Below are 27,369 nucleotides of genomic sequence, written 5' to 3' on the forward strand. Positions count from 1 at the left end.
CCCTGCTAATTTCTGATGCCGTCTCAGGATTTGGTCAATAGATGCTTTCCCATAACACACCTGCGTAAGAGGAAAAGATGTAGGCTAGTCACACCCAGGCCACCTACAGCATTCCCTGCTAATGGTTAAGACAACACCAATCTGTCTGGGCGTATTCTGGCCACAATGCCGAAAGCACAACGAAGCCCAGTTTACCCCAAGCATGTTCGTTACACCGCCCCCTCGCGGCACAAACCGGGCCGTTTCTTCAAGAGAGTGTCAAGCCGGAAAAATTGAAAGAAGAAGGGCCGGGCCGGGCCGGGCCAGGCCGGGGGAAGGGAGCAATGCGCCGCGCCACTGTTAGCTCTTTTGATTTCCTCCGCCTGCCCCCTTAGTCCGGACGCGAAGGCGGGGCGACTTTTTCACAGGCTCGCTTTCTCCACCGTCGGGGTTTCCACCCCGCCCGCCCGGAAAAAGACCGAGCAGCAACCCCGCCAGGCGGAGGTGAGCCCCCGGAAGGGGCAGGGGGACTTTCTCAACTGGCGGCGTGCCGGAGGAGGAGGAGGAGGGAGGCTGCGAGCTGCCACGCTTCCAGCTCATCGGCAGCTGTGGATTCCCGTGAGCGGAATCGAGGGCTAGAGGGGCTGATTCGGCCCGGACTGGCGATGTCCCCCCCGCTTCTCACTTGATGACCGGCGCCACTTTTCAGAGCTACCTCCCTTCTTTGGGAATGTTTCTGTGCGGATGGGCCGGCGCCCTTCTTCCCTAGAAACCAGCAGCCTGAACTTTGGGACTACATTTCCTATTAGCCCCCAGCAGCTCATCAGGAGTTGCTGGGCATCGCCACTTCCCAAATTCTGTAAGGCACCAGGCTGCCTGCCTCTCCCTGAAGCCCTGCCAAAACAGAACTGAGCCTTCTGAGTCCTTCTTTCCACCTGAATTTTAAGCTGATCCTCAGTGCCATGTGAGAGAGAGGGAGGTTGTGAATGGGAATCCACCCCTCTGCACAGTGCTGTACAGATTGAGTATTTCTGGTGTGCCTTATTTTTATTTTTCCAGCTGGAACTCCACCCATTCCTCCCTCCCTCCCTCCCTCCCTCCCTCTCTCTTCTTGATATGGCAGTGGTGGCTGAAGACCCCACCGTGTTCACTACAGATGCTCTGCCTTCTGAGGCCAGACTCCTCCCCACGCTGACCAATGCCTATCTGGGGACCCGAGTCTACAGGGACATCCTTCATGTCAATGGGGTGTACAATGGAGCAGTCGGGCAGACACATCGGGCGGATCTCCCCAGTCCTGTGAATGTCAGAATGGAGGTGGGTGGGGCCAACCACCTGAGGGAGACCTTCTGTTTGGACACCAGGACAGGTAAGTGGCAATGCAGCCATCCTCCTCTACCTCCTTTTGCTGGCAAATACATTCCTGCCACCCTCTCAGGGCTGCTTTCTTCAACTCACATGCTAAGCACAGAAATTAGCTTTTGTTCTGAAAAACAGTGTGAGCCTCACAATTTATAAAGAAGATAAAGCGGGTAGATACAGCAAATTCCAACTGATCTAGGTTCTACGGCTGGATCCACATCTACATATAGAGCTCGTAAAGGAATCTAAGAATCTTTCAGATGAACCTATTTTGAAAGGCATCTTTTAAAACAGCCTTCCCCAACTGAGTCTCCTTCAGATGCAGTGAAGTAGCTCCCATTAGCAACAGGATGATGCAAGCTGTTATCCAGCATCTCTTGTCCAACTGGGAAGCCTCCCTAAGTGGAACCTAAAACCATCAACCTGGAGGAAGACAGGAATTTTCAAGGCAGGAATGTATTTTTCATTACAGTACAGAGTGCTCAAGATCTGGAGAACATTTCTCCACCTTCCTGGGCAAATAGATTATTTTTCAATTATCTGATGTATCAACTATAACTTAATCCTTAAGCAGACAATCACAAACAACCATCTTTTTCACATTTCAATATATCCAATAACAAAAGGATTATATTGTAGGCCATGTTTAGATTCCTTGCCCCAAACTCATTTCCTTGTGTGTAATTGCATGAGTAGATTTGGTATGAGAAGTTAGGGAATGCGTTCACACTGGCCCCTTCCTTCTGTCTGCAGGGACCTACATCCACACTGCCCAGTGCTCAGGATATACAGCTAGTCACACAATCTATGCCCACCAGTCTCTTCTCCATCTTCTGGCCTTCAGCATAACCATCTCAAGGTCAACCCTTGAAACTAAGCCCATCACAGTGAATCTCCACACCCAGTTCACACCAGAGAGTCCAGACCTGGACTTGCAGGAAGGACCGGATTTCCTGGGAGCTCAGTGAGTATTATTGTGGGAAGGTTTTCTGAGGCTGCTGGCCAGGAGTTGGAAGACAGCAATAACAAGAACCAGATGTTTTCCCTGTGGTTTCGAATAGGGAATAAATGCAGCCCGCTCCAGAGGACACAGACAACCTGTCAGGAAACACCTATATTTCTAAGAGGGTTCTTTGGATTATAAGAAGGGGTGGACTTTGACTAATACTGCCTTCCCTAATCTGGTGTCCCTGAAATGTACTGGGTCTCAAAAAATTCCTAATTTTTTCTTTCTCCTTAGCTATCTGTATGGAAAGACATTGATCCCAGAAGTAGAGGGTGGCCCCCAGCCTACTGTACACATGATCTGGACCCCCGTGCCCCAATCAGTGACCCTCCCTGGAGAAAAGAAGGAGCAGCGATGGGAGTTCCTCACTGCCATAGCAGAGACTAAAGAAGACGTGCAAAGGACCTTTTGTGAAGGAATCTCCCTGATTGGATCTGGTTCCTTGTATCTGTCTCAAGTCCAGGCATGGGCAGCGCTCTGGGAAGGCTGCTGTGTAGATGTGGATGGGCCTCTTTCCTTCCGCCAGGCCATTTATGGCTGCCTATATTACCTGCTCAGTGCCATTCCTCCTCTGGGCTCTGCTAATTTTCCATTCTCTGGAGTCAGCCCAGGAGGCCTTTCCAATGGCACATCTGGAGAAGACTACTGGGGCCACGTCTTCTGGGACCAGGTGAGCAAAAGGCACCACAGGTGCCCCAGTTTTCTACTACTGTATGAAGTGGAGATGAATTGGGGAAGATGTTCCATGCCATGGCAAAGACCTGGTTATCTGTGTCCTGCAGCTGGTTTTAGCTTTCTATGAAGTGCATGCAAAGACTAAAAGTTGTTGTGAATTCTGCACAGTTCCACCTCTCTCAGTTGCAGGTTGATTTAAACACTGTGCAATCAATTGTTAGCTCAGTTATGTGACTTATCCTGGAAAGTGAAGATAGAAAGTTAGACTTAGTTCAGCTCACCTAACATATATCAGGCTGTGTGTGTGTGAGTTTAAGCCTGGGATCTTTTTAATTGGAGGTGCCATGGGATCAAACCTGGCAGTTTTCTATTCCAGGCATGTGCTCTGCCCTAAGCCACAATCTCTGCTTGACTCATAACATATCTTTTCAAAATGATCAACAAATTGGAAGGTTTTATTAGCAAGTGAGCTAACTCTGGATCTGTCTCTATTTCTCCCCTTGAGTGAAACTTCCTCCCTCTCTCCCTCTCTATGCATCCCCCTATATTCCTTTATCACTTAAGTTTTGATAACCTTCCAGTTGTTTCATCAGATGCATGAAATGCCATCTTTCATTATTGCTTTTGCACTTCCTGACTGAAACACTGTCCCTTAAATTGTGATGTGTGTTGGGACTAGCTATGAGTACTGGAGGAAATACATTTCTGGCCCCATCAGCTTTTCTTTCACAGTAGTAAGACTCTCCTAAGGAGGTTTGACATCCCCTTTCCACCAGTCTCCTGCCCCAGAGCAGAATATTTGTCATGTGGTTCTCCGGTTTAGTCTTTAAACTGAAGCCCCATCATTACTAGGGCCTAGATTTTGTCTTAAGGGTGGGGATTGAAGAAACTGGTCTTCCAGAAGGCTTCTACCTTTCTTGTGCAGGAGAGAATTAAAATGTTGCTGCTGAATGTAGATAGCATGATCTCAGGTCCCTGGGGCGGCAAGTAGGTCTGGGCTGTCCATCTGTCTGAGTGAGTAAGAGATGCCATTTTGCAAATGGTTCAGACTGATGGAGGGTAGAATTCAGGGGGTCTGCCTGAAGGAATACACCACTCCATCTATCTGGGTTGGGACAGTAATTCCTAGAATTTCAGGGCAACGTTTTGAGAACTGCAGCCTCAGCACGTCTGGATGGTTCTAGGTTAGGGAGCACTGACTGACAGCATTGGTGTTTCGGTGATCTCAGAACAAGAGACTCAAGATATTTTAGCTTTCCACCATCTGGTCTGCTCCATATGTTTTGGACACTCATGTTCTCCCTGGATCTTGGCCTAAGGGTGTAGTCTGCGAGATCTGGAAGACACCAGGATAGGGAAGGCAGCTTAGTTATCTGAAGTTTGGAGCTCTTATTATGGGAAAGGAATAACTGCTGGTTTTACTCATATATGCAGATCTTGTTAGACACCCTCATTTGCATTTGATGGCAATATTTATAAACATTGTCCTTTCTTTTTGTTGTTCAACCTAGGATACTTGGATATACCCAAACATCTTGCTTTTCTATCCAGAAGCAGCTTGCACGATCCTAAAATACAGAGTCCGAACACTAGAGGGAGCTCTACACAACGCACGGAAACAAGGATACAAGGTAGAAGCCACTTGTGATGGCAAGAGAAAATGCCAGCATCTCCTTCCATGGAAGGCATGAAGCCAGTTTCCTTTATGAAAGGAAAAGCTGTGGGGCAGGGACCTCCACAGAGATTCCCCTTGGTTTGAAACTGTTTTTCATTTTACCCTTTCAGCAGGTTTTCAAAAAAGCACAAAATTCAGTAGCAGCAGAAGAAGGCCCTTTGAACTGAGAGTGGTTCTAAACAGTTATGGAAGCCTTGATGACATTCAAATGACAGCTGCTCTTGCAGTCTGAAGTGGGGAAGGCTGGAAGTAGAAAGGAAGGAAGTGGTGTCTAAATTGTGGTGATTTTAACTCTTTCTAAGAAGTTAATGACATCTCATCCAGCTTCAGGCCGTGCTTTGAAGACAAGTCAGGGATCTCCCCTCTGTTCTCCAGGAAGCATTGATGGCTAGGATAGGCAAGGTGCTCCAGGTTTCAGCAGGCTAATTTAAAAATAATTTATGGAATAATTGCTAAAACAGCACAGCAGAAAATTCAGGGTGGGTTTCTAGCTTTGTCTAGAACTTCTTAATAAAATAATCTAGACCAGCAATCAGTAACACCACATAAAAATATAAACCATTTGAAATTAAGCCCAGTAGGCCATTGGAGTAAGTTTCTAGTCCTCAGTGTTATGGTAGTATGCTTAAACAACAATGAGAAGATTCTAAAAGCTTGAGAAAATAGGTAATTACAATTTCTAAGATTGTAATTCTGAACAGCAGACTTAGTCATTCAGAAATTGTCTGCTAAAACTCCGGTAACTCTTGTGCCAAAAAACATGGATTCAGAGGGCATAAGCATGTAAGCATTTCTCAAATGTGCTATTTGTTGCTGAGCTTTAAAATCAATTAATTTCGATCTCAGCAAATGTAATAATGGCAAGCTATAGGGGTGTTAGGTTTTTTTTTTGTTTTTTTTTTAGTCCCTGCAGTTTTCTTGGCAAGATTATGGAAGTGGCTTGCCATGGCGTTCTTCCTGTGGCTGAGAGTCAATGACTGGCCCAGGGTCACCCAGCCAGGTTTGTGCCTAAGGCAGGAGTAGAACTCAGAGTTTCCTTGTTTCTAGCCTGGTGCCTTAACCACTCCACCAAACTGGCTATAGGTGAATCATTGTAAAACCTGGCCACAGTGCAAACTGCAGTATTGGTGTCATAACAGAAGATATCTTAACTTGCCTATTGGATCCAGACAATGGCCCTCACATGCCATCTTCCTGGGTGCTCTTCTTTCCTATGAACATGTCACTGAACATTGAAGGCGCTGAATTCAATCTCCCATCAGTCTTACCCCATAAGACCCAAGGGAAGAGCTTTGAGGGGAACCACAATTTAACAACAGCCAGAGCTATTCTTTGCCAACTGTAAACAAGGCACAGAACTTTTCAAAGTTGCCTTCTCTCGTTGGGGACAGAAACTCAACTGAGTAAATGAGGCCATTGACCAGTCTCCATCAGGGTCTTCCATCATGCGGCAAATAGCTGCCCATTCCTGAACAAGCATGGTCTGGATTTGAAATTCCCCAAAGAAAGGAAATGTCTTGATATTCAATATGCCTTGACCTTGTCAAGGTATTTGATTTGATTTGATTTTGGCTTTGGTTGTGGCAGGGTGCAAAGTTTCCCTGGGAGAGTGCGGCGACAGGCCAAGAGGTCTGCCCTGAGAAAATCTATGGAGACGAGGAGATCCACATCAATGGAGATGTGATGCTGGCCTTTGAGCAGTATTTCTGGATCACCCAGGTAGCTGGGGCAGGGCTTGGGGTAGCCCCTTTTGCCTCCTATCCTGCTTCTGTTTTTGCCACCAAACCTCGTTAGCCTGTCGGGGTCGGGCGGTGTACTCCAGGGTCAGTGAAATCCCTCCTTCTGATGTGCTTCTAGGACTTGAAGCTCTTTCAGCAGGAAGGTGGCTGGGACGTAGTCCAGGCTATCGCTCAGTACTGGTGCAGCCGGGTAGTGTGGAGCTCTGAGGAAGAGAACTATCACATTGTTGGTAAGTTGCTGTAGAGGATTCCTGAGCAGGGATAAAAGTCAATTCAGTGGGTCTCCTCTAATAGCTGAAGCTGATGAGGCAGAATCTGTAATGGTATGTGGGAATGACGTTGGGAGGTAGGCGAGAGAGCCGCAGACAGGACAACAATCATGTAAAAGGTGTCTCAGCCCTCAGAAGGGGAAAGCCCACACCATCCCCCCTTCTGAGGGCTGAGACATCTTTTATGTGCTGGTTGTATGTCCCGTGTGCGGCTCTCCCTCCTGTCTCCCAAGATCATTCCCACATACCATTACCTTACCAGTGGTTCCCTCTGAATTCTTTGCTCTGGCGTGAGCAGTCAATGGTTGGGTTTAAGGCTTCGTTCTTGTCTACAGTAAAGATACAATAAATAAAAATTTAAAATGACAGTATTTTTTGTTTGCAAACAGCCAGGAAGGGGGGATATATAAATAAATATAATAGATACATGAATAATCTAGCTGGGTTAAGTCTGAGGGTCTTCTGAAAAGTCAAGCCAAGTACTAAATAACAGGTTAACTGCCTGGAGAACTGTGATTTATTGCCAAGCCCTAGTATGAAGCCTGATGCATTCAAATAATAGTGTCTTCCTTCAAATTGTGTGCAATTAAGTTTTTTTCTTTAAAATGGCCAGATACATTGCAACCAATATTCACCCTTGAACCTTTATCTATCTATCCTTATTCTTAAGGGTTATTCTGGGAGAAAAAAAAGATAGGATAGGTCATAGGTGTCCATTCCTAACTGTGATGACATCAGAATGGTGCCTATGGAAGGGCTGCTGAGTTCTAAAGATGTCCGCCTTCTTTTAGGTGTTATGCCCCCAGATGAGTATCATTGCACTGTAGATAATTCTGTCTATACGAATGCTGTTGCCCAGAGGAGGTAAGAGACTTCCAGAATTGCTGATCCTTCTTCTTGGTCCTTCTCTGGCTTTCTTCTACTTTATTGATAGTTAACATTTCACTTTTTAATGCATCTGTTATCTATTACAAATTATGAGAATGGTAATTTAAAACCTCACTGGCAGGCCATATCCTTCAGAAGGAAACAGTAAAGGATAATTATGATAGGCTGCCATAATTATGATAGGCTGAACCTCATGTGTAGTAAAGTCTGGCTGGCTGAGGAGTTTCATCCTTTCTGCTGAGGACTTCTCCCTTCAGCCCAGTTCTTGGGAAGGTGCTTGAATTTTCTGGTCTAAAATCCAAACCAAGTACAGTATATTTGTCAATTCTCCCTTTCCATGAAGCGATTGCTTTGAATGGCATATTCCAGTTGATACAGGATTCACTTTCTGGTTTCCAGGAGGGGTTGACTTTCAGGTGCAGCAACGGTTTAAGAGTAACCTTCCCCCTCTCTCCCTCCTCACCCCCTTTGAGAAAGATACTGCCCATGTAGCGAAAAGAAAGGAGGCCAACCAAATATAAATAGAGCAAGATTTTTTTAAAAGGCAATTATTGCACACTGTCTTATGAAATATATGCTGTATTTTGCTTCTTTGCAAATTTTAAGCTGCTTTTTGCAAAGCCTTCCCTTAGTTGGTATTGAATATTGCAAAATCAAGCATGAATTTCCAAGTACTTCAAGGATTATTTGGGAATCTTTTTCAAATTCAGTTCATGTGCATGACTGATGTCCACAGATGTTTTTCTCTAGCTTTAAATGTTGTCATCAAATCCCCTCCATTTAGTGCCAGAGAAGACATTCCTAGTGTGGGCCAGTTATAGAATCATAAAATTGTAGAGTTGGAAAGGTCCAGTCTAATTTTCCACATTGAACAAAAAAACCTATTAAATAATCCATGAATGGTGGCTGTCTATCTGGCATCCTCCTTGAGATGCAAAATCCAATCTCATTTACTGTTTATTTTATCTAAACATTTCTGCATCAACTTGCCCCCCCATGCCTAGATGATTACAAAAATAAACTGCAAAAGAAAACGGTTGTGACTTGATCTTATGGAGTATAACTTCCTTTTTCTGCGCTGTATGCTTTTATCCATCTTTTTTTCCTGGTCCTTTTTATCTAGTTTTTACTGAGGTCATTTCACTAATGATTTATAGCATCTTATAACGTCATCCAGCCATTGCTGTGCAAATGTATCAGTAAGAACAATGGGCTTTATAACATCACACTGATGGTAAAGATGCTATAAATCACTAGTCTGGAAATAACCTAAAATGGACAAGAAAGATGTTAAGTCTTGTCAATTTTATCAATCAGATCTCAGGTCCCATGTTCATTTAAAGGCACTCCAAAGAAAATGGATGAAAATACACAGACAGATAAACTTGAAAATGTTTCTGCTGATTTTTTTGGTTTCACTGGAAGCCACCTCTTTGAAAATTTATGAGTGAAAGAGTAACAGCATTGTTCAGAAATAAATATTCTGTTCCCAGGTAACACTAATAAAATGCAGAAAGGTTGAAATATGATGCAAACCTTGTGTGGATACTTTTTGAAAAACATAATGTAAGAACATTTTTTTTTAAAAAAAACCTCTGCCTGTCTTTACCCCAGTACTAGAGGAAGTCCTCAAAACCTCTTTAAGTAGCATAGAACTGATTTGTCTTCTGCAACAAGATGTATGCCATAGTACCTTCTGGATACAATTTAATTTCACTGAAGTAAAAGTTAAGCAAGTATCACATCACAATGATTAAAATATTTGTTGGGAGGAATAATGAGAACCACTTTAATTAATAACTAATCAGGAGCAGCCTCAAAGAAAAATAAGTGCCCTGAAAATCTACCGATGTTGTCTTTTAAAATGTTAAATGTTAACATCTTTCCAATTTGTAATTCTCTATTATTGTGATGGAATGTGTCTCTGAAGAGGGAGGTGATGTGATGGACTTCAGTAACGTTGCTGGTTCTCAGGAAGGAGGAAGCACATTCTAAGGAGGGAGCAAGATAGGAGAAAACACAGTCCAGAGATGGGAAAACTAAGAGGTTCGGAATAGCCCCACTCTAGAGCCTTCCCAGATTATTTCCCCTTTGGTTAGGTAGAATTAGGTAGAGTAGCTTTAGTCTGGCAAGATTCTGTCTATACGGTGTGAGCAAATAAAGAACTGAAGTTTGGCTGGATTGATTCTTCGTCATTCCTGGGCTGGGCCTGACAATTATGCTAACTCAGCTAGTTTCTTTTTCCTTCATACCTTTTCAGCTTGGACTTTGCAATTGACTTGGGCTCCCAGTTGCATTTTCCTGTTCCTGAAGAGTGGAAGGAGATTATGAAGAAACTTAAAGTGCCTTTGGATAAAAGCAGATGTTACCATCCAGAATTTGATGGGTATTGTCCAGGTGAGGGATTGTGAAGAAGAAACCAAGGTGTTCATCCAACCCTTTAAACCAACTGCATTGCAGGCCAGGTTGTTCACTTAATCACGGGAATGTGATCATCACTCATCCTACGTGCTGATGTGGAGGGCATCAAGTTAACATATGTATTGCCCAACACGCAGTATTCAATATGTTTGAATTCTTGCTCAGAGATGTACTTACTCCACTGGGGGAATGGGGGTGGGGAGAAGGACAGTGCAAAGCCAAGAGATTTTCCTTTTCCTCTCAACAACAAAAAAGGCAAAATTGTTGTATTCTCACTTTCATTGATATTTGGGAACATAGCAATTTTTGCCAGAAGGAAAAGGGAAGCCTTGTTTTCCCATTCCTTCCAATTGTCCCCTGGAATCCTCTGATCACCTGCAAGGAAAACTGCTTGGAACCATTAGGATGACATTGGTTATAAGTTATGTGGAAGGCAGCACAGGTTTGGGGTCCTACATAGAGCTTTTCATTGTGAGTTGTCTATCCCTTCAAGAGGGAGTGTGTTGGAAAGAGATAGATCTCTCACATTTTGGCTAAATTATTATCTAATCTGGTGGGCCAGATACTAGAACAGCCTTTCTCAACCTTTTGACCCTGGAGGAACCCTTGAAATATTTTTCAGGCCTTGGGGAATCCATGCACATTCAGGCTCAAATGTAGGCCAAAAGTTACAAAATTATTATATTCATTTCATGGTGACGCCTGTATATATGCATTAACAGTGTCCTTAAACTAAAAACAAAGAGTGAAACTTACCTCTTTAATGTGAAGTTGCCCAAATTTGAAATAATTGTTTAAACAAATTGTGATCTCCCAGGGAACCCTGGTTGAGAAACCCTGTGCTAGAATATCTGCAAGTTGTTTCTTCAAATTGTCATTTTAGCAGGGCTCTGAGGCCTTTATTGCTGTAGGGTTAGGAAGACTAGTGAGGCTTTTCTCAGCATATAAATGTATCTTGACAGCTGCTGTACCTTTGCTTCCCATACCTCAAGAATCCTTGACATACTGACAAGCAAAGGCTTTCTTTCTGTATCCCCCTTGCCATCAAAGGGAATGTGGTATGAAAATGAGAAGTTCCATTTCCTTAGCGGTCACCATCACACAGCCGTGCCTTGGTCACATCAGGGCTTTGCTTCATGCCTCTTCCCACAGGTGAGCCAGTGAAACAAGCTGATGTTGTCTTGCTTGGGTTTCCTCTCATGTACCCTATGGACCCAGAAGTCAGAAGGAATGATCTAGAGATCTATGAACCTGTGACTGATCCTCAGGGGCCAGCCATGACTTGGGTAAAAAGCTGACTTTGAGAAGGGAGCAAGTGATATCCATCTTAAAAGTGTGGGGTCTTGCCCATCTGCAGTGCAATTGTCTAAGTAAAGGTGTGTTGATGAAAGAGTGCACCATCAGTGGTATCAGTGTCTTTCTCCCATCAGAGCATGTTTGCTGTTGGCTGGCTGGAGCTGAAGGAAATCAAAAGAGCACAACAACAAATGAACAAATGTTTCAACAACATCACCGAGCCATTCAAGGTCAAGCAGTTGGACACATTTTATTCCTGTCTTAAGTCCTACTCTTAACATCCATCTATACATATATATTTTTTTAATTTCCTTAGGTCTGGGTGGAAAACTCTGATGGATCAGGAGCTGTAAACTTCTTGACTGGGATGGGTGGATTTCTACAAGCCATCTTTTTTGGATATGCTGGGTTCAGGTATAAACTAGGAATGGTGGAGAAATTTGTCACAGATTTCTTCCCAGTTGAAATTGTGTGATCTGCCAAAACATACTCTATTGCAGCATGAATGGAGATGTAGCTTACCTAACTCTAGAGTCTATTACAAAATATTTCTTAGCTACTTTATTGTATGTTTGACTTAAAATGCATTTACATATGTTCAGAAAAGTTGCATACAGGAATGTGTAACCGGGAATAAGTGCCTACAGAAAAAGCATAGCAAAGATACAGGTTAAAAATAAATAAATATAGTGCAAATTTTTATAACTAAAAGTATTTTGCAAAACAATGCAGAAATTTCACAGAATGTGTTTATTTAGTACATGCTGTGAGTGATTGCTATCTATTCTAAAGTCCCTTTTGTGTCTTTCTATTTTACCTCGGCCACTAAGTCCATGGTTACCAGACACACACAGAGTCCATAAACGGCACTGTCAAGCCTTATTTGAGATCTGTCTAAGACACATCAAATTTTGCCTTTAAATAATTTTTGGAGGTAAACCAGCTCTTTCTTTTACTAAGCACAAATCTGTTACAAATTAAAACTGGCTAAAGAAATTAACAGAGTTAGTTTAACATGGCAGAGCACTCACAGTGTCAAATCACTACAAGTAGTCCGTGCTTAATGACCACAATTGGGAGTGGCAACTCCATCGTTAGACATCACGTGACCACAATGGACTTACAACCTCACTTCCACCACAGTCATTAAGTGAGTCACCCACGATCGTTAAGCAAGACAACATGTGACCGTCACTTGCAATTTTACTGCTGGTTTTTCCATTGAGTCTGCTTGTCGGAAGCCAGCTGTGAACATTGCAAATGGTGATCACATGACTGCAGGACGTTATAGCAGTTGTAAACACCCAAGTGTGAAGCGCTCCAATCTCAATCATGTGACCATGGGGGTGCTACAATGGTTGTAAGTGTGAGGACTGGTTGTAAAATTACTTTTTCAGTGCCACCATAACTTCAAACAGTTGCTAAACAGGGCAGTCATTAATCGAGGACTACCTGTAAGACATTTCTAAATCAAGGCCTATGAAGCAATGGCTTGCCAAGTTTATCTGAAATACACAGCTGATAATTAAAAAGAAAGCTCTGTCTTCCTTCTGAGCTGAAATAATTTATATATAAGCTTTATTTTTATACTCTTTTTAATCAAATTATTTACTATTTTATATCTCATGTTTAACTGTTATTTATGTACAATTAATCTGAGATAACATCATCTCCTCCAATTGTCAATATTCTTATATCAAGCATTGATCAATACATGATTCTTGAGGAAGATCTGTATAAGTATAGGATATTTTCAATATCTGGAATATCTGTGCAGTGATTTGTTTTTACTGTATCCTTTCTGGAAATCTAAAAAGCACACAAGGAATTTATGATTGTGATACTCTACATTTTATGGCTGTTCCTGGCCCTGATTTTTACTGAAACAGTATCTCCAGTTGCAAGACAGGAATATTGGTTGCTTTTTATCAAAGTAGCTATTGTCTGTTTCTCCCTAGAATCCTTCTCTGTTCCAATAGAAGAGAATATCTGTAGCTCAGGGTTGAACTTGGTGCTCTCTGAGCATGGTTGTTTGCTTGCAGACGTTTTGTTACCTGACTAGGTAACACCATCAGTGCTAGTGAGTGTGGGGTTTGCTGCCTGTTTATATGCAGTACTTTGCCCTGCCAGTTTTGGTGGTTTTCTCCACGATGGTTCCTTGATTAGAGTATTATTTTCTGCCTGACTGTTTGGTGCTGATCTCTGCATATCTGGATCTGGGCTGCTGGGGGGAATGTGTTGTAGTCTTTTTGTTTCCTTCCTAGGTTTTTTATTGTCTCTTTTGAATGGTGTAAATGTGGTTTACCTCTGTGTGTCTATTGTTTGTTGATTTGTCTGAATGCCAAGCTTCCAGGAATTCTCTAGCATGTTTGGATTTGGCTTGGTCTCAGCTGCTAATAGTTTCCCAGCTGAAACTGTGGTTGAGTCTGTCCATGTGTTGTAAGAATAAGGAATTTTCATTGTGTCTTCTGACTGCTAGTTGGTGTTCATGAATGCACTCTGCTAGTCTTCTGCCTGTCTGTCCTACATAGTGGCTGTCATGTTCCCCCTTTCAATGTTCTGTAAGCATTGTAACGTTTCACATGTCAAGCCGTTTCCCGTGTATACTCGCCTGGCTCATTTCGGGGTTTTTCCATTCCTGCGCTCTGCTTTGTTTTGGGACTTTGGAATGTATGTTTGGGTTTGCAATCCTGTTCAAGGTTACTTTCCCAGGCGCGTGTAACGGTTCCTCGCACCTGGGAAGGGGCGCGTGCTGACGGGTGCTTGGGGCGGGACTGGATTGAAGGCAAGGCTTTTAAGTTTGTATTTGGCGCGCTTTTGCTCATTCTCAGCTTTCTCTGTATTTGCATACTATTCCTTTAATAAATCAGTTATTCTTAAGCCCGAGCTTGTGAGACTGAGTATTTGGGATTAGGCAACCATTACAGTGGCTGCTACAGTCCTTGCTCTGTATGTTGTAGATAACTCCTGTTTTTTCTTCTTGGGCTACTGAGTCTTTTGGTTTGTAAGGAAGAGTTAATATAGAATTAGATAACTGAAGGTGGGCAGAATAATAGAGCTATTCTGATTTATCTGAAATCAGTGTGTGTGGTCGTTATAATCATAAAGTTGGTTCATGTCACCAAACTGAGTGAACACTAAACTGTCGCGTCGCGCGACCAGTCCTTCGCCCTTCGGTCTATGGGATTCCCTGGGGGGGAATGAGCCAACGATTCCCTCGCAAGGGTGAGGTCGAAAAAACAACGGTAGGCACAGGATTCTTTTGTGATGAGTGACGCTACATCTCAGGAGGTTGCTGGTACTGCCCCCTGGTGCCACGCCCCCACCTCCTTTTATTCAGCAGTTCTATCAGGGCGGGGGAGTGAGTACAAAGAGAATAGGGAAATACAAGTCATGCCCTTATAAGGGAATATACAGCATTCTGAGGCTACGTGAGAGACATGCAATCTAGCTGTGCAGTAATGGAGTCAGGTTCGTCACATTTCCACCTTTTTTATTTAATTTTGTCCTCCCCCCAGAGGGTCTGAGTCGGGGAGCCAGGGACTCTTCAGTCCAAGGAGACCCATCCCAGCGTCCTCTCTCGGGGGGTAGTGTGACTGGGGGTCCTTGTCCATTTCCGATTCACTATCAGAGGACCATCCCAAGAGTGGTGTTTTCTCCATACCTACAGCAGTGACCAGGTGTTGAACAGCAAGCTTTGTCTCGGATACCTCTGAGTCCAATGTATGAAGTCTCTGCTTTAAGAAGCGGAGAACGCGACCCAGCACACAGGGGCCTATGGTGCATACGAGAATCAATAACAGGAGGGGCCCCAACAGAGTGGACAACAGTGTGGTTAGCCATGGAGAAATGCTAAACATATTTTGATACCATGACATGGATTGTTGGCGCTCCAATTCCCTTGTTTTCAAACGGGAATTGAGCTCTTTCATAGAGTCCAATACTACCCCTGAGTTGTCGGCATAAAAGCAGCAGTCTTCCTTTAGAGCAACACACAGACCCCCTTGTTTGAGGAACAGAAGGTCGAGACCCCTACGATTTTGCAAAACCACTTCGGATAGAGAGGTAAGGGAATCTTGTAGCGCCACAATAGATTGTTCGATGGCGCGAAGGTCAGTGTCAATGATAACGCTAAGGTGACGCAGGTTCTGATCATTGACAACAAGGGCTGACACACCGGTGGCGGCTCCGGCCGCACCTAAGCCCAGTAGGACTGATAAAGTTACAGCAGTCACTACTTCGCGCTTAGCCTTGAGGGGATAATGAGGGGGTTCTAAAATGGAAATAAGTTCGTCAGGGGAATAGATAGAGATTTTGGGGAGTAGGAGCACCTGAATACAAAAGGCGTTAGTTCGTAACAAAGTATCACCATATACACATGCGGTGAGGCCAGAAGAACATGCCCAAACAGAGTTGTTCCCAGGGATAAAGTATTGCCCTGTCAAGCGGGCAGAGATATTACCAGAGGTAGTGTAGAGTACACCGTAGCCACCATGGCCGGTGTAACCATAGATGTTCAAGCGATTTTTTGGAAGATAGAGGGCACAGTGATCATGAGAAGAATTAAGGCAATATTGAGTATAGTTAGCAGGAACACGGCCAAGGCAGCAGCCCTGCCCTATTATGGAGGTGATAGTCAACGTGGTGTTTTGCCAGCGGCAGGAGGCGGCTGAGGTAGAGTTTCGGATAGGGTCAGGAGAACCGACTGCTTCATAGAATGGTGGAGAGGAAGACAAACAAAGCCAACATCGAGATGTGTTAGAAGCGGCGTGAACAAGGGAAAAGGAGGAGTTAAGAAGAGAGACAAGGGGGTTTTCTTGTTTGGCGAGGGGTTGAAGAAAGGTGGAGTGAATGTCGTCGGCATTGGGCCCAACAGGTGGGGACTGAGGGAGAGTGACCTGTCGTTGAATGTAGAATATGTTGCCATAATGATATGCGGGCCATCCGGGATATATGCGACCTCCCCATTTTACACCTGAGTCCCAGGCATTCCCCTGAGCTTTTCCTGCAGCAGTGAATTGTACAATAACCGGATTACATTTATTCCAGCCCCCCTGTCCTGCCGCACCCTTTCTGGTCGCGGTGCACTCAATGTCCTCTCTCAACCGAGTGAGAGTGATGTAATCAGTCTTATACGGAGGGGTCCAGTAGATGTGGCCGGTGGAAACGCAGGACCAAGACTTGCAAAAGTAATCTGCTAAGCCTCCGCAGTCGTGCACGTGGTCAGGGCGGGTGTCATGTCCTGGGCACACGTAGAGGGGATGGCTTTTAACGATGGAGTGGGTGGGCTGTGTGAAGCCGTCGAGTCTCCTGTAGGCTGTCACCCCTAAAAGCATTTCTGAAAAGTCAAAATACAGGTTAGGGAAACAAGAGACAATTGGGCTATAACAAAAGGAGGTATTAAGGATCTGTCCCAAGGCATCGCGGATTGTCCAGGTGATATTGTAAGGGCGATGCGATTCCTGGGCGTCGGATGCCAGCAGGCGTCGTCCCTGCCAACGGGCGGGCTCAGGAAGGGAGAGTTGAAACAAGGTGAGCGTAAGGCGAGATGAGGTGGCGAAACCCTTAATTAATTTTGTTATTTCACAGTGATATTGTCCTAGATCGGTCAACTGTACGTTGGTGATAGCAAGGGTAGTTTGGCGAAAGTGATAAGTGATGGAGTAGGAATCGCCATCTTGGAGAAGAGTGTTGTTGCGAAACCAGCGCCAGAAGGTGTCTTTTCTTTTGATGGGAGAGCGTTGAAGACATTCCATGGCGTTGGATGCTGAGCTGCGGCCGATGGTGGCAGGGTAGCGTAAACGATGGGTTCGAATGAGAGAGGTTGTTTTAGGGTTCGTTGTGAGGGGAGCAAAGATGGAAGAGAGATAACAGAGAAGGAGGGTCAAGGAGGTGCTTGTCAGGAGGCTGCCCATGATATGGCCGGATACAGCGAGCAGGAACCCAGAGCACTCGATCAGGAAGTTGCACAGCAGCGTAGCCTGTTCCCCAGGTGACGAGTTGCGCAGGGCCTTTCCACTCAGGGCTGGGCAGTTGCCTAAAATAAACAAGGGGACGGGAAGAGGGAACTACTGGCTTAGAAAAGTGTCGAGATGCAGCCGTAGCAGGGGGGGTACCGGTAAGATTAAGGAAGTTCAAGGTAAACAAGGTGAGATTAAGGATATTTTGTAACATCGGGAGGCTTGGGGGGCCTAAGGCCTTTTTCCCCGTTTGCCGATCAAGGGCATTCTTTAGGGTCTGGTTAGCCCTTTCCACAATAGCCTGACCTTGGCTGTTGAATGGTATACCGAATCTGTGGGTAATGGACCACTTACGGCAAAACTCAGCAAAGGGAGTGCTGACGTAAGCAGGGCCATTGTCAGTTTTCAAAGTTTTGGGACATCCCGATGTGACGAAAGTGCGAATACAATGATTGATTACGTTTTTCGTGGCTTCTCCTCTTTGCAAAGTTGCCAGGATAAATCCCGAATAAGTATCCACAGATACATGGATATACTTCCAAGGTGCAAAAGAGGGATAATGAGTGACATCCATCTGCCATGTGTCACAAGCTTGGATACCCCTGGGATTAACTCCCTCAGGGATGCACTTTGCCTGCAAACTGCAGGTTGGACATTGTTGAAGAATGGCGGTAGCTTCTTGATATGTAATGCCAAATTGGCGCACCAATGCTTTTTTATTTTGGTGGAAATAAGCATGGCTGTCCCCTGCTAAAAGCTGCGGAGGAAGAGGGGAAGAGGCCATAATTTTGCAAGCCTCGTCTGCCATGTGGTTGCCTTCGGACAGGAAACCGGGTAGCTGTTGGTGGCTTCTAATATGCGCTACAAACAAAGGGGATGTTCTGTCCTTCAGGAGAGTTTGAAGCTGCAAAAAAAGCGTCATGAGAGAGGGGGGGGTAACAGGGGAAATATATGCATCAAACATGGCCACAGCCATTTGAGTGACATACATACTATCTAATATAACATTCAAAGGCTGTTCTGGGAAAAGAGACAAGGCTAACAGAAAAGCGGCTAACTCAGCCTGTTGGGCAGATGCTTGTGGGCCTGTTAGGCGTTTATGCCATTTGCAATTATTTTGCCATGTACAAGCCCCTATGGTTTTGGAGCCGTCTGTAAAAACAGTGAGGGCTTCCTTGAGTGGCTGCTGAACGAACGGCGAGGTTAGTGTGAAGGGTACTGTTCGCAACAGTTGCAATCGAGGATCAGGGGGAAGATGGCATGACACCTGGCCACACCAGTCCTCCAAGGCATCCTGCAGTGCAGTGGAGTTTTGTAGGAGGGGTTCCCATTGAGTAGCCTTAAGGGGAATGTACAGGGTGGAAACATCCAGTCCCATTAGGGCTCTAATCCTCTTCCGGCCTTTCTCAACAAGAGAGGCCATTTGTGCTGCTCTGGTGATGATGGATGTCTTAGGTGTGTGTGGCAAGTGTAGCCATTCTAAAATATGTAGATGTTTGTTATCAGACGTTTGGACAATGATGGCAGTTAATAATTGATGTGTTGAAAGAATGGCAAGAGAGGGTGGTTTGTCAGTGAGCGCACGGTCCACCCATTGGGTCGTAAGGACAGCATTGACCTGTTGTAGGGCATGTAATTGTTGTTCTGTAAGGTACACCTTGTCAGCTGGGTTTGTCAAACCCACTAACGCTTGGAATAAAGGTGATAACATGGGTGTAGTTAAAGCGAGGTATGCGCGGGCCCAGTTAATGACCCCCAGACATTGTTGTAATTGGACCAAGGTGGTCGGCTGGGGAAGCGTGAGCATAGGTAGAAGTGGGGCAGCCGTGGAGGCTAAAACTTTGTGGCCTAGATATTGCATTGGATAACGAGACTGGACCTTTTCTGGTGCAACGTGCAACCCTGCCGTCGCTAGGGTGGCTAAAAGAATAGGAAAAGTTTTTTGAACTGTCCCTTTCGGGCCCTCAGCAGCGACTAAAATGTCATCCATATAATGATACACAAGAAAATGCGGAAATTGGGATCTATAGGGTTGCAATGCTTTATCGACAAAAAATTGGCACATTGTGGGTGAGTTCAACATGCCTTGTGGGAGGACCTTCCACTGGTACCGAGCAGTAGGCTTTGAATTGTTGAGCTCCGGTACCGTGAATGCAAAAATAATTCTGTCCTTTTGTGCCAAAGGTATGGAAAAAAAACAATCCTTGAGGTCTATTACAATAAGGTCGTGTCCTTCCGGAATCAAGTTGGGGTTGGGAAGTCCACACTGCAGAGGTCCCATGGGCTGAAGGATGGTGTTGATAGCCCTAAGATCCTGTAGGAGGCGCCATTTGCCAGACTTCTTTTTGATGACAAATACCGGAGTATTGTATGGGCTGGTGGAGGGTTCGATATGGCCTTCAATTAACTGCTGCTGGACCAGGATATGTAAGGCGTCCAGTTTCTCTTTGGTGAGTGGCCATTGATCAACCCATACCGGCACAGAGGTTTTGAGAGAGAGAGAGAGAGACCCTAAAGGGTCCTGTAAAGCCATTAGGGAAGTTGAATAAAAGCGTGGAACTGTGAAAGCAAGTCACGGCCCCATAGGTTACAGTGCAAAGGCAAGATATAAGGCTTTAGATACGCTGTAATATGAGAATGAGCAGTCACAGCAGAAAGCCAATGAGAGCTGACCTTAGCGGCCTGTGCTCCGCCTACTCCTTGCACCGAGGAGGCTTCGGCAATAGGCCAGGAGGAGGGCCATTCAGCGGAACGAATGACAGAGACGTCGGCGCCGGTGTCAATCAAGCCTTCGAAAGAGCGACCATTTAGTGTGACAAGGAGGGTGGGTTTAGAGGTTTGGACTGGTTGCTGCAAGGCAAACAATGATGGCATATCAGGAGAAGGGAGAAGTATGAGCGTGGCGACAATTGTTCCTTTATTTAAGGAAAAGCACCTATCTCCCACTCCTGCCAGAGCAATTTGTGTCAAATCTGACGAGTCATACAAATAGGGAGCAGCAACCATTCCCTCAAGCGTAAGCGAGGAGTTGGGAATAAGCAAAGCAGGGGTAAGAGGAGGGAGGGGTTTATGCAGCGTGACAACAAGAGGAAGGGAAAGGACAGCCCCCGGATCGTCATACAAAAGATCCTCTGCCAACTCCACAGGGAAGCTGGTGATGGGTAATTCAGCCTTTGGGGCGGGGTTAGCTGACAACCCCCGATCTAGTTTTCCGAAGGCTGGTGAGGGGAGGAGTTGTTGCGACATTGCGAGGCCCAATGATAGCCTTTGCGGCACCTGGGACAAGGAGTTTTAGGTTTGGAGGGGGGGGGCGGCCCCCTTTGAGTGGAAGGGGGCGCCCCACCTCCCCCGGGTGCACGGCATTGATTCTTAAAGTGGCCCGGCTTCCCACAATTGAAGCAATTTCCATGACGAGTGATTGCGAGGGCTTCCGGGGAATGGAGCTGAGGGGAGGGGTTAGTAGAAGGTAGCGAGGTGGTAATGGCGGCAGCGAGAGCGCTCACTTTATGAGAGGTGGTACCAACGATTCTGCAGAGTTGCAGGAAGTCTGCAAGCTTTACACCCGGTTGATTGACTGCGGGTTGCAGAATGGTCTGGCAGTCATGATTAGCGTTAGAGAAAGCAAGTTTCATTAGCAGCTCTTGTTTAGCCGTGGCATTATCAATTTGTCGGTCTAAAGCAATCTGAAGGCGACTTATGAAGGAAGCATATGGTTCATTTGGTTCTTGCATTATTTTCAAAAACGTTTGGGTGGATTGAGAGTCGGAATCATCCACTCTTTTGAGAGCATTCATGGCGCACATGTGAATAATAGCAAAACAACGACGGGGGGAGTTCTGTTGCTGGACTAAGGTTGCGAATTGTCCCTTTCCTAATAATTGATTTGCGGTCACCCCTGCGGGAAGACCTCTTCTAATTTCTACTTCCACCCCTTTGTCGTATTCAGATTGCCACACAACGTATTGCGCCGGGGTCATAAGCATAGAAAAAAGCATTTTCCAATCATACAATAACATAACAGTGTTAGCAGTAACTAAAGAGTCTAAAACTCCCCTAGTAAAAGGAGAGTGCAAGCCGTAGGTGGTTACAGCATCTTTGATTTGTTTCAAAACCTTAAGTTCAATATTGTTATACAAATTTCCTCCCGCCGCCCCTAGGCCGATGGTCATGGGAAAGGCAGAGGGACTCTCCATTTCCAATGAGAGGGGGGAGGAGAGGAGTTCAGTGATGGCGCCTCCTAGGGGGTGGTGTTGAGGGGAGTCGGGGGTTGGAGCTGAAGGGGGAGGAGGAACGGCTGGGTATGGAGGGGGTGGTGGTGAGGCAGCATCGAGATGGGCGGCAAGAGGGGGTGGGGTTTTTGGGCCGGGAGGAGAAGGGCAAGTTTCCGAGGAAGACGGGGGAGGGGAAAGAGTGTTGATGGCCGCCATAACAGCCTTCCAGGCAGTCAGAATAGGCACGGGTGCTCGTGGGGTATCATGAAAATATTTTCCTATCCTTTCCCAAGTGGATGCTTTGAGCGTCCCCTCTGAAGGATAGACAGGGCAGTGTCTGTCCATGTACAGTAGGAGCTGAGTCACCGATTTTTTTGAAATGGGAAAGATGGTCGTACCGTTAGCCTTTTGACAAGAGTTAGCCTTCTTCACTAAATCATAAAGTTCGTCCCTATGAACTGACGAAACTTTGGAGAGTGGGGAGCCCATTACTTACGATTGCAGAGCCTTTTCCAGGTGCGTAGTAACGAGAGTGAAGGCAGTGCACCTCTAGACAGAGATCACACTGTGAGACCGAAGGGATCCCGGACGAGCCCCCAGTTGTCGCGTCGCGCGACCAGTCCTTCGCCCTTCGGTCTATGGGATTCCCTGGGGGGGAATGAGCCAACGATTCCCTCGCAAGGGTGAGGTCGAAAAAACAACGGTAGGCACAGGATTCTTTTGTGATGAGTGACGCTACATCTCAGGAGGTTGCTGGTACTGCCCCCTGGTGCCACGCCCCCACCTCCTTTTATTCAGCAGTTCTATCAGGGCGGGGGAGTGAGTACAAAGAGAATAGGGAAATACAAGTCATGCCCTTATAAGGGAATATACAGCATTCTGAGGCTACGTGAGAGACATGCAATCTAGCTGTGCAGTAATGGAGTCAGGTTCGTCACACTAAACATCTTGGAGACCATGGATGAAAATAGACTTGGTACAACTTACAGGATAAGGAGAATGAACAGGAAACCATTCAAATTAGAACCAGGCCAGTCTCTTTGTGATACAGGAAGAAGGAGAGTAATACCCATTGGGGAATTCTGGGAGTTGGAGTTCACACATTTTAAAGGGCTGAGGCTGAAAAACACTGCTCTGGAGAATTGCTTTGATCTAGCTCTGTATGTTTTTGCAACTCTGCCTGGAATCCCAGCTGCGAGATAGTTATGTGAATGCATGCATTTATAAACATATATAATATATAATTGTATTAAAATAGAATGTTAGTGTTTTGAAATGCCAAAGGTGGTTTTCATAACAGGTATAACTATTTTTAGCAGCAAAGGTAGGAGAAAAGCAAGCTTTCCCTCTGCAGGAGCTGTGCATGGGCAAACCCAGATGCTTCTAACTGCAGTCTCATCAGACTCCTTTTGTTTCTGCTGATTTCAGCTGGCTGGAAATAGCATAAGCTGAGCAGCTGGTATCCCACAAGCAGGGAGGCCTGGTGAGACTGGTACCATCCTGTCCTTCCCCACCAGGGTTTTCTCAGCTTATTTTTGTTTGGTGTAGCACATAGAACTGTGCAGCCAGCACCTACCCATGAAATAAGCACCAAATCTTAATTCGGATTCTTTATGTGAAGCAAGATGTTAAAAGGTGGGGAAGCAGGTTTAAACTACGTGCTAAACTTAACCATGGTAAGTTCTTTGTTTTGTTTTGCTGACATTGCTCCACAGCGTGCTGTGTGCATTGATGGTGCAAAAATCAAGTTGTGAAATGCATTGGCCCCTCTAGCCATCAGGATTAATTTTGGCCTGGTAACTCTCCAGAGTCTACAGAAATGTATTTTACTCAGCAGTGGTTTTAAAATTATTTAACATTTAATTTAACTTGCACCTTAATAATTTTCTTTGCCATCCCACCACTCCCATCAAGCTTCGAAGGAACTTGTTCTTGGGCTCTTGAATGGCTTTTGCTTTAAAATCGCTTGATCAGGAAACAAAGGGAATCCTGAATGATACCTTGGGTGATGTATCTCTATCCTGTTTCCTGTTTCATAAAGGCTCAACGCTGTGATTATGTACAGGTTTCACTATTCTAGCCACTGACGTCTTTCTACCCTTCCTAGGATCTCGAGAAGCTGCCTGAAGTTTGACCCTCTTTATCCTGATGACATAAAGCAGCTGAACATTACTGGAGTGTGCTACTTAGGAAGCAAGCTGAATTTCACCCTCACCAAAGAAAAAACCACCATCAAAATGACCAAGTCTTCTCCTGATTTACAGTTATCTGCTCTGGAGGTAGTACTGGCTGGAACAGGAGAGCATCTGCCCTTAAAAGAAGGTGAAACATTTCTCTCTGTTGCTATAATATGAATAGTCCATATTGCCCCTTACAATTTAAGAATTTTATATAGTACCAGACTAGCACTCAGCATGGCCTTCAGGCACTCATGTTTGTTGAAGCTGGAACTGAGCCAGTCTGAATCCGCAGCCAAGATCAGTCTATATAGATTTAAAAAATCTAAATAAAAGGGTATATGTAGTGGCTTGCTCAGGACAGCAGAAGAATCTGATAAAACGTGACTATGGCACATATTTATTTCTCTGATGATTTTCCCTGTTTTCATAGGACATAGCTTTATCCCCTCTGGATTTTCCATGTGGTAAAGGTAAAGGTAAAGGTTTCCCTTGACGTAAAGTCCAGTCGAATCCGACTCTAGGGGGCGGTGCTCATCTCCGTTTCTAAGCCTTGGAGCCGGCGTTGTCATAGACACTTCCGGGTCATGTGGCCAGCATGACGACACGGAACGCCGTTACCTTCCCGCCAAAGCGGTACCTATTGATCTACTCACATTTGCATATTTTCGAACTGGATTCCATGTGGGAATCCAGCCAAAGCAAACCAAGCTAAACAATTACAGCTGACACCCCCTTAAGAAGGGCTGTGGTGGCTCAGTGGTTAAGATGCTAAGTCAGAGGACCATTAAGGTCGGCAGCTTGGCATTTCGAAACTCGAGAGCTTTATGATTATAATGAGAACTTTATAACGAGCACGAGCCGCATGACAGAGTGAGCTCCCATCAACTTGTCCCAGCTCCTGCTAACCTAGCAGTTCAAAAGCATGCAAATGCAAGTAGATAAATAGGTACCACTTCGGTGGGAAAATAACAGGGACATGAAAGAAGCCTCCTTGGGCATCCCCCCGGCATTGGTGACATCACCAGCAAATCGTTTTAATACAGAAGCACCTTCGTAGGTGCTTCTGACACACACACAGAAAAACCCTTAAGAAGTTTAGTGATGACAGAATTCTCCAAGTTTCAACTGTTGTCCCAGAGCTACTAGAAGAAAAAGCATAGCAAGAACCCTGCTTAGCTAAGTTCTACGCCACTACATATTTACACCTAGAAATAATGTTAGTTGGTACCCATTGCTGTGTGTGGAAAAAGGTATGGGCCCTCTTATAGGGGTGGCCTTCCAGATCATGTTGGGTGCAACGGTGTCCCCCAAATGCTGACTGGAAATTCTGGAAGCCAAACTGCCGTGCTTCTAGAGGGGGCAGCAGTCTGCAGAGCCTGGACTACAGCAAGCTTCTTTCCTGACTTTTGGCTAGCGATGTGGCTGATGGAAGTGGGAATTAATAACAGCTGGAAATGTATAGGTTCTCCAACTCTGTTCTACAAATGTATATAGCATAAATTAAGCTACAGAACTGGTATAGGTTTCAATCACTATTTTACACATTGTGCCTTTCTTTTCATTTCAGGACAAAGTGTCTCCTTTTTTACAACTGCTGGATGGATTCAGAAAGCATCTGTTGAGCATTTTAAATCCACCTTGTAACTTTATGACATATATTAAAATTATCAAGAAATAGTTGATAATTTCTTATATCACATTATTGGAATGCTATTTACTTATTTCATGTCCAGATCAAACTTTGCTCTGCCAGAATGTGGCCACCACCACAGCTTTGTCATTAGCTTGCTGTAGGTCATCGACAGTACAAGGCGGTATGTTAATCGCTTAACACTGGAATGTTAAGAGACATGATTCATTTGTAAATCTCAGCAGTATCACTAGAGAAATTTTTTTTAATCAGTACAGAATGTATTATACAGCCTGAGATAATGCAAATTCCATGGATACTTAATGAAAAATTTATGCTTTTGCCTTTAATACAATTGATTTGTTGTTGCCATCAAACTGGGTGTTGAGCATTTATATCATGATTCATACAGCATAATTCTTGCATATTTATTTCCCTTTTTGCAACTCACATCAGAATTTTAAGGTACAATATTATTACACTAGCCAAATTACCACAGTAGATGAGTTTGTAAATAACTGGAGCTATATAAGCTATTTCCATTTCTTTGATAATATATTTGTGAAGGCCCTTCTTGTGGTTTTCAGGATTCCCAATTTATTTTTCCTTGTGCTCAAGACATTCATGACACTCAGTTTCTGAAATGAGGATCCAGAACTTAAGCCTATCTGAAATGTTTCCTCACTGACATGAAAGCTCTGCTTTTCAATCTCAGTTCTGTGGTGATTAGGCTGGAGTTTAAAAAGAGCCTCTCTTCATGCTTATTGGGAGTCATAACCTGCAGCAAGGCCTTCTCATTCTGATAATACCTGGGGGGAAAATCCATATCCGGATAGCCTCTATCTTGGGACCAAACTAAAGAATCTCAAAAGAATATGCAAGTTGAATTGTCTAGAATTCTTCATCAAGAATGTCACCCACCCCCTAAAGTAAAATGATAAGGGAGAATGCCCCCAAATAATTAAGCCAGAAATTTCATCCATAAGGTCTGAACTTCACAGTCAGTCCCAAGAGGAATGTGATGTACTATAAGCAGAGTATTAGATGTTCCTTCTTCCTGAAGTTGCTCCTCAATCCTGTTTTTTCTGACTTCCTGCCTGCTGGAACTGTACTGAGGGAGTACTGACCCCTTGCGCTGGATTTTGTGACTTTGGCCCTCTATTACCTGCTATGGGTTTCTTCCTGCATGGACCCACACAGCTGTGGTTGTTGCCTATGTTTGGAAGGAAGCAGGGGGCTATGCTGTCTCTGTGCAATGAAGCAGGGGGCTTCTTTAGGCACAGAAGGAGATCTGTAGATTTCAGGGTCAGTCGAGGCCAGGAATCACGACTGGGAGCCCCTTCACTGGGAAGAAGAAAACCTTCCTTCTTTCCCAATAATGGAGCAGTGTCTGCGGGAGGATGCTCAGCAGCGAGAGAAGCCTTCTGTGAACAGAAGCCAGGGGGCTATTTAAAGGCATTTGGGGGGCGTCACTTCCATCCACTTTTAGCCTTTGAAAGTCAACAAAGCAACCACATGATGGCATCCAAACCACAGCTGCAACCAAAGTCGTCCAAGAAAAAGAAGCAACTGAGAAAAAAGAGGACTCTGCATCTGGTTGCTCTGACCTAGCCTGCGAAACCCTTGAAGTTCTGGGTTGCTGGACTGTAGCCTGCGGCATTCCTGATTCTTGAGCGTACTGTAGTGACTGTGTGGGAGGTGAGCTGTGGTTCAATGGCATTTTGGAGTTCACCGCTGGGAAATGCTGACAAGCGCAGGGGGGTTGGGTGTCCATTTGCAGTGTGGCGGCCAGGCCTGTATCTTTCCGTTCTCCAGTACAGCCAGCAGGGAGAAACAGCCGCAACGTCATTTGTCCAACCTTGCCCGTTTGCTGTGCAGCAAACTGGAGCTCCCGCTTGCTTCCTCAGGTGAGAAAAAAATAAGCAAAAATGTTCTCCTAACCTCTACTTCAGATTTTTGCAATCCATCCTCCACAAAACTGCCTTTAAAAAGGAGCTGCCTTTAAAAATGGTTCAGAAGCTGATGATGATCAAGAGGAGGCTTTCAAAACTTAGTTGGAATCATGTTGTTCCTCTGCT

The 27,369-nt window shown here is 45.0% G+C and overlaps 1 protein-coding gene across 1 annotated transcript; it reads left to right on the forward strand.

Moving 5' to 3' along the window:
- The first annotated feature begins 394 nt into the window (after positions 1–394).
- Positions 395–25,939, forward strand: PGGHG (protein-glucosylgalactosylhydroxylysine glucosidase). Its single transcript, XM_063289215.1, has 14 exons — positions 395–483; positions 1,039–1,348; positions 2,095–2,305; positions 2,582–3,017; positions 4,534–4,653; positions 6,285–6,416; positions 6,555–6,666; positions 7,497–7,569; positions 9,854–9,990; positions 11,167–11,300; positions 11,445–11,540; positions 11,627–11,724; positions 23,589–23,803; positions 25,229–25,939. Exons 2-14 carry the CDS (start codon positions 1,096–1,098, stop codon positions 25,303–25,305), a joined length of 2,094 nt encoding a protein of 697 aa, XP_063145285.1. The 5' UTR covers positions 395–483; positions 1,039–1,095; the 3' UTR covers positions 25,306–25,939.
- Positions 25,940–27,369: the final 1,430 nt, after the last annotated feature.

This window comes from Candoia aspera, chromosome 1 (assembly GCF_035149785.1).
Source record: "Candoia aspera isolate rCanAsp1 chromosome 1, rCanAsp1.hap2, whole genome shotgun sequence".
Taxonomy (NCBI): domain Eukaryota; kingdom Metazoa; phylum Chordata; class Lepidosauria; order Squamata; family Boidae; genus Candoia; species Candoia aspera.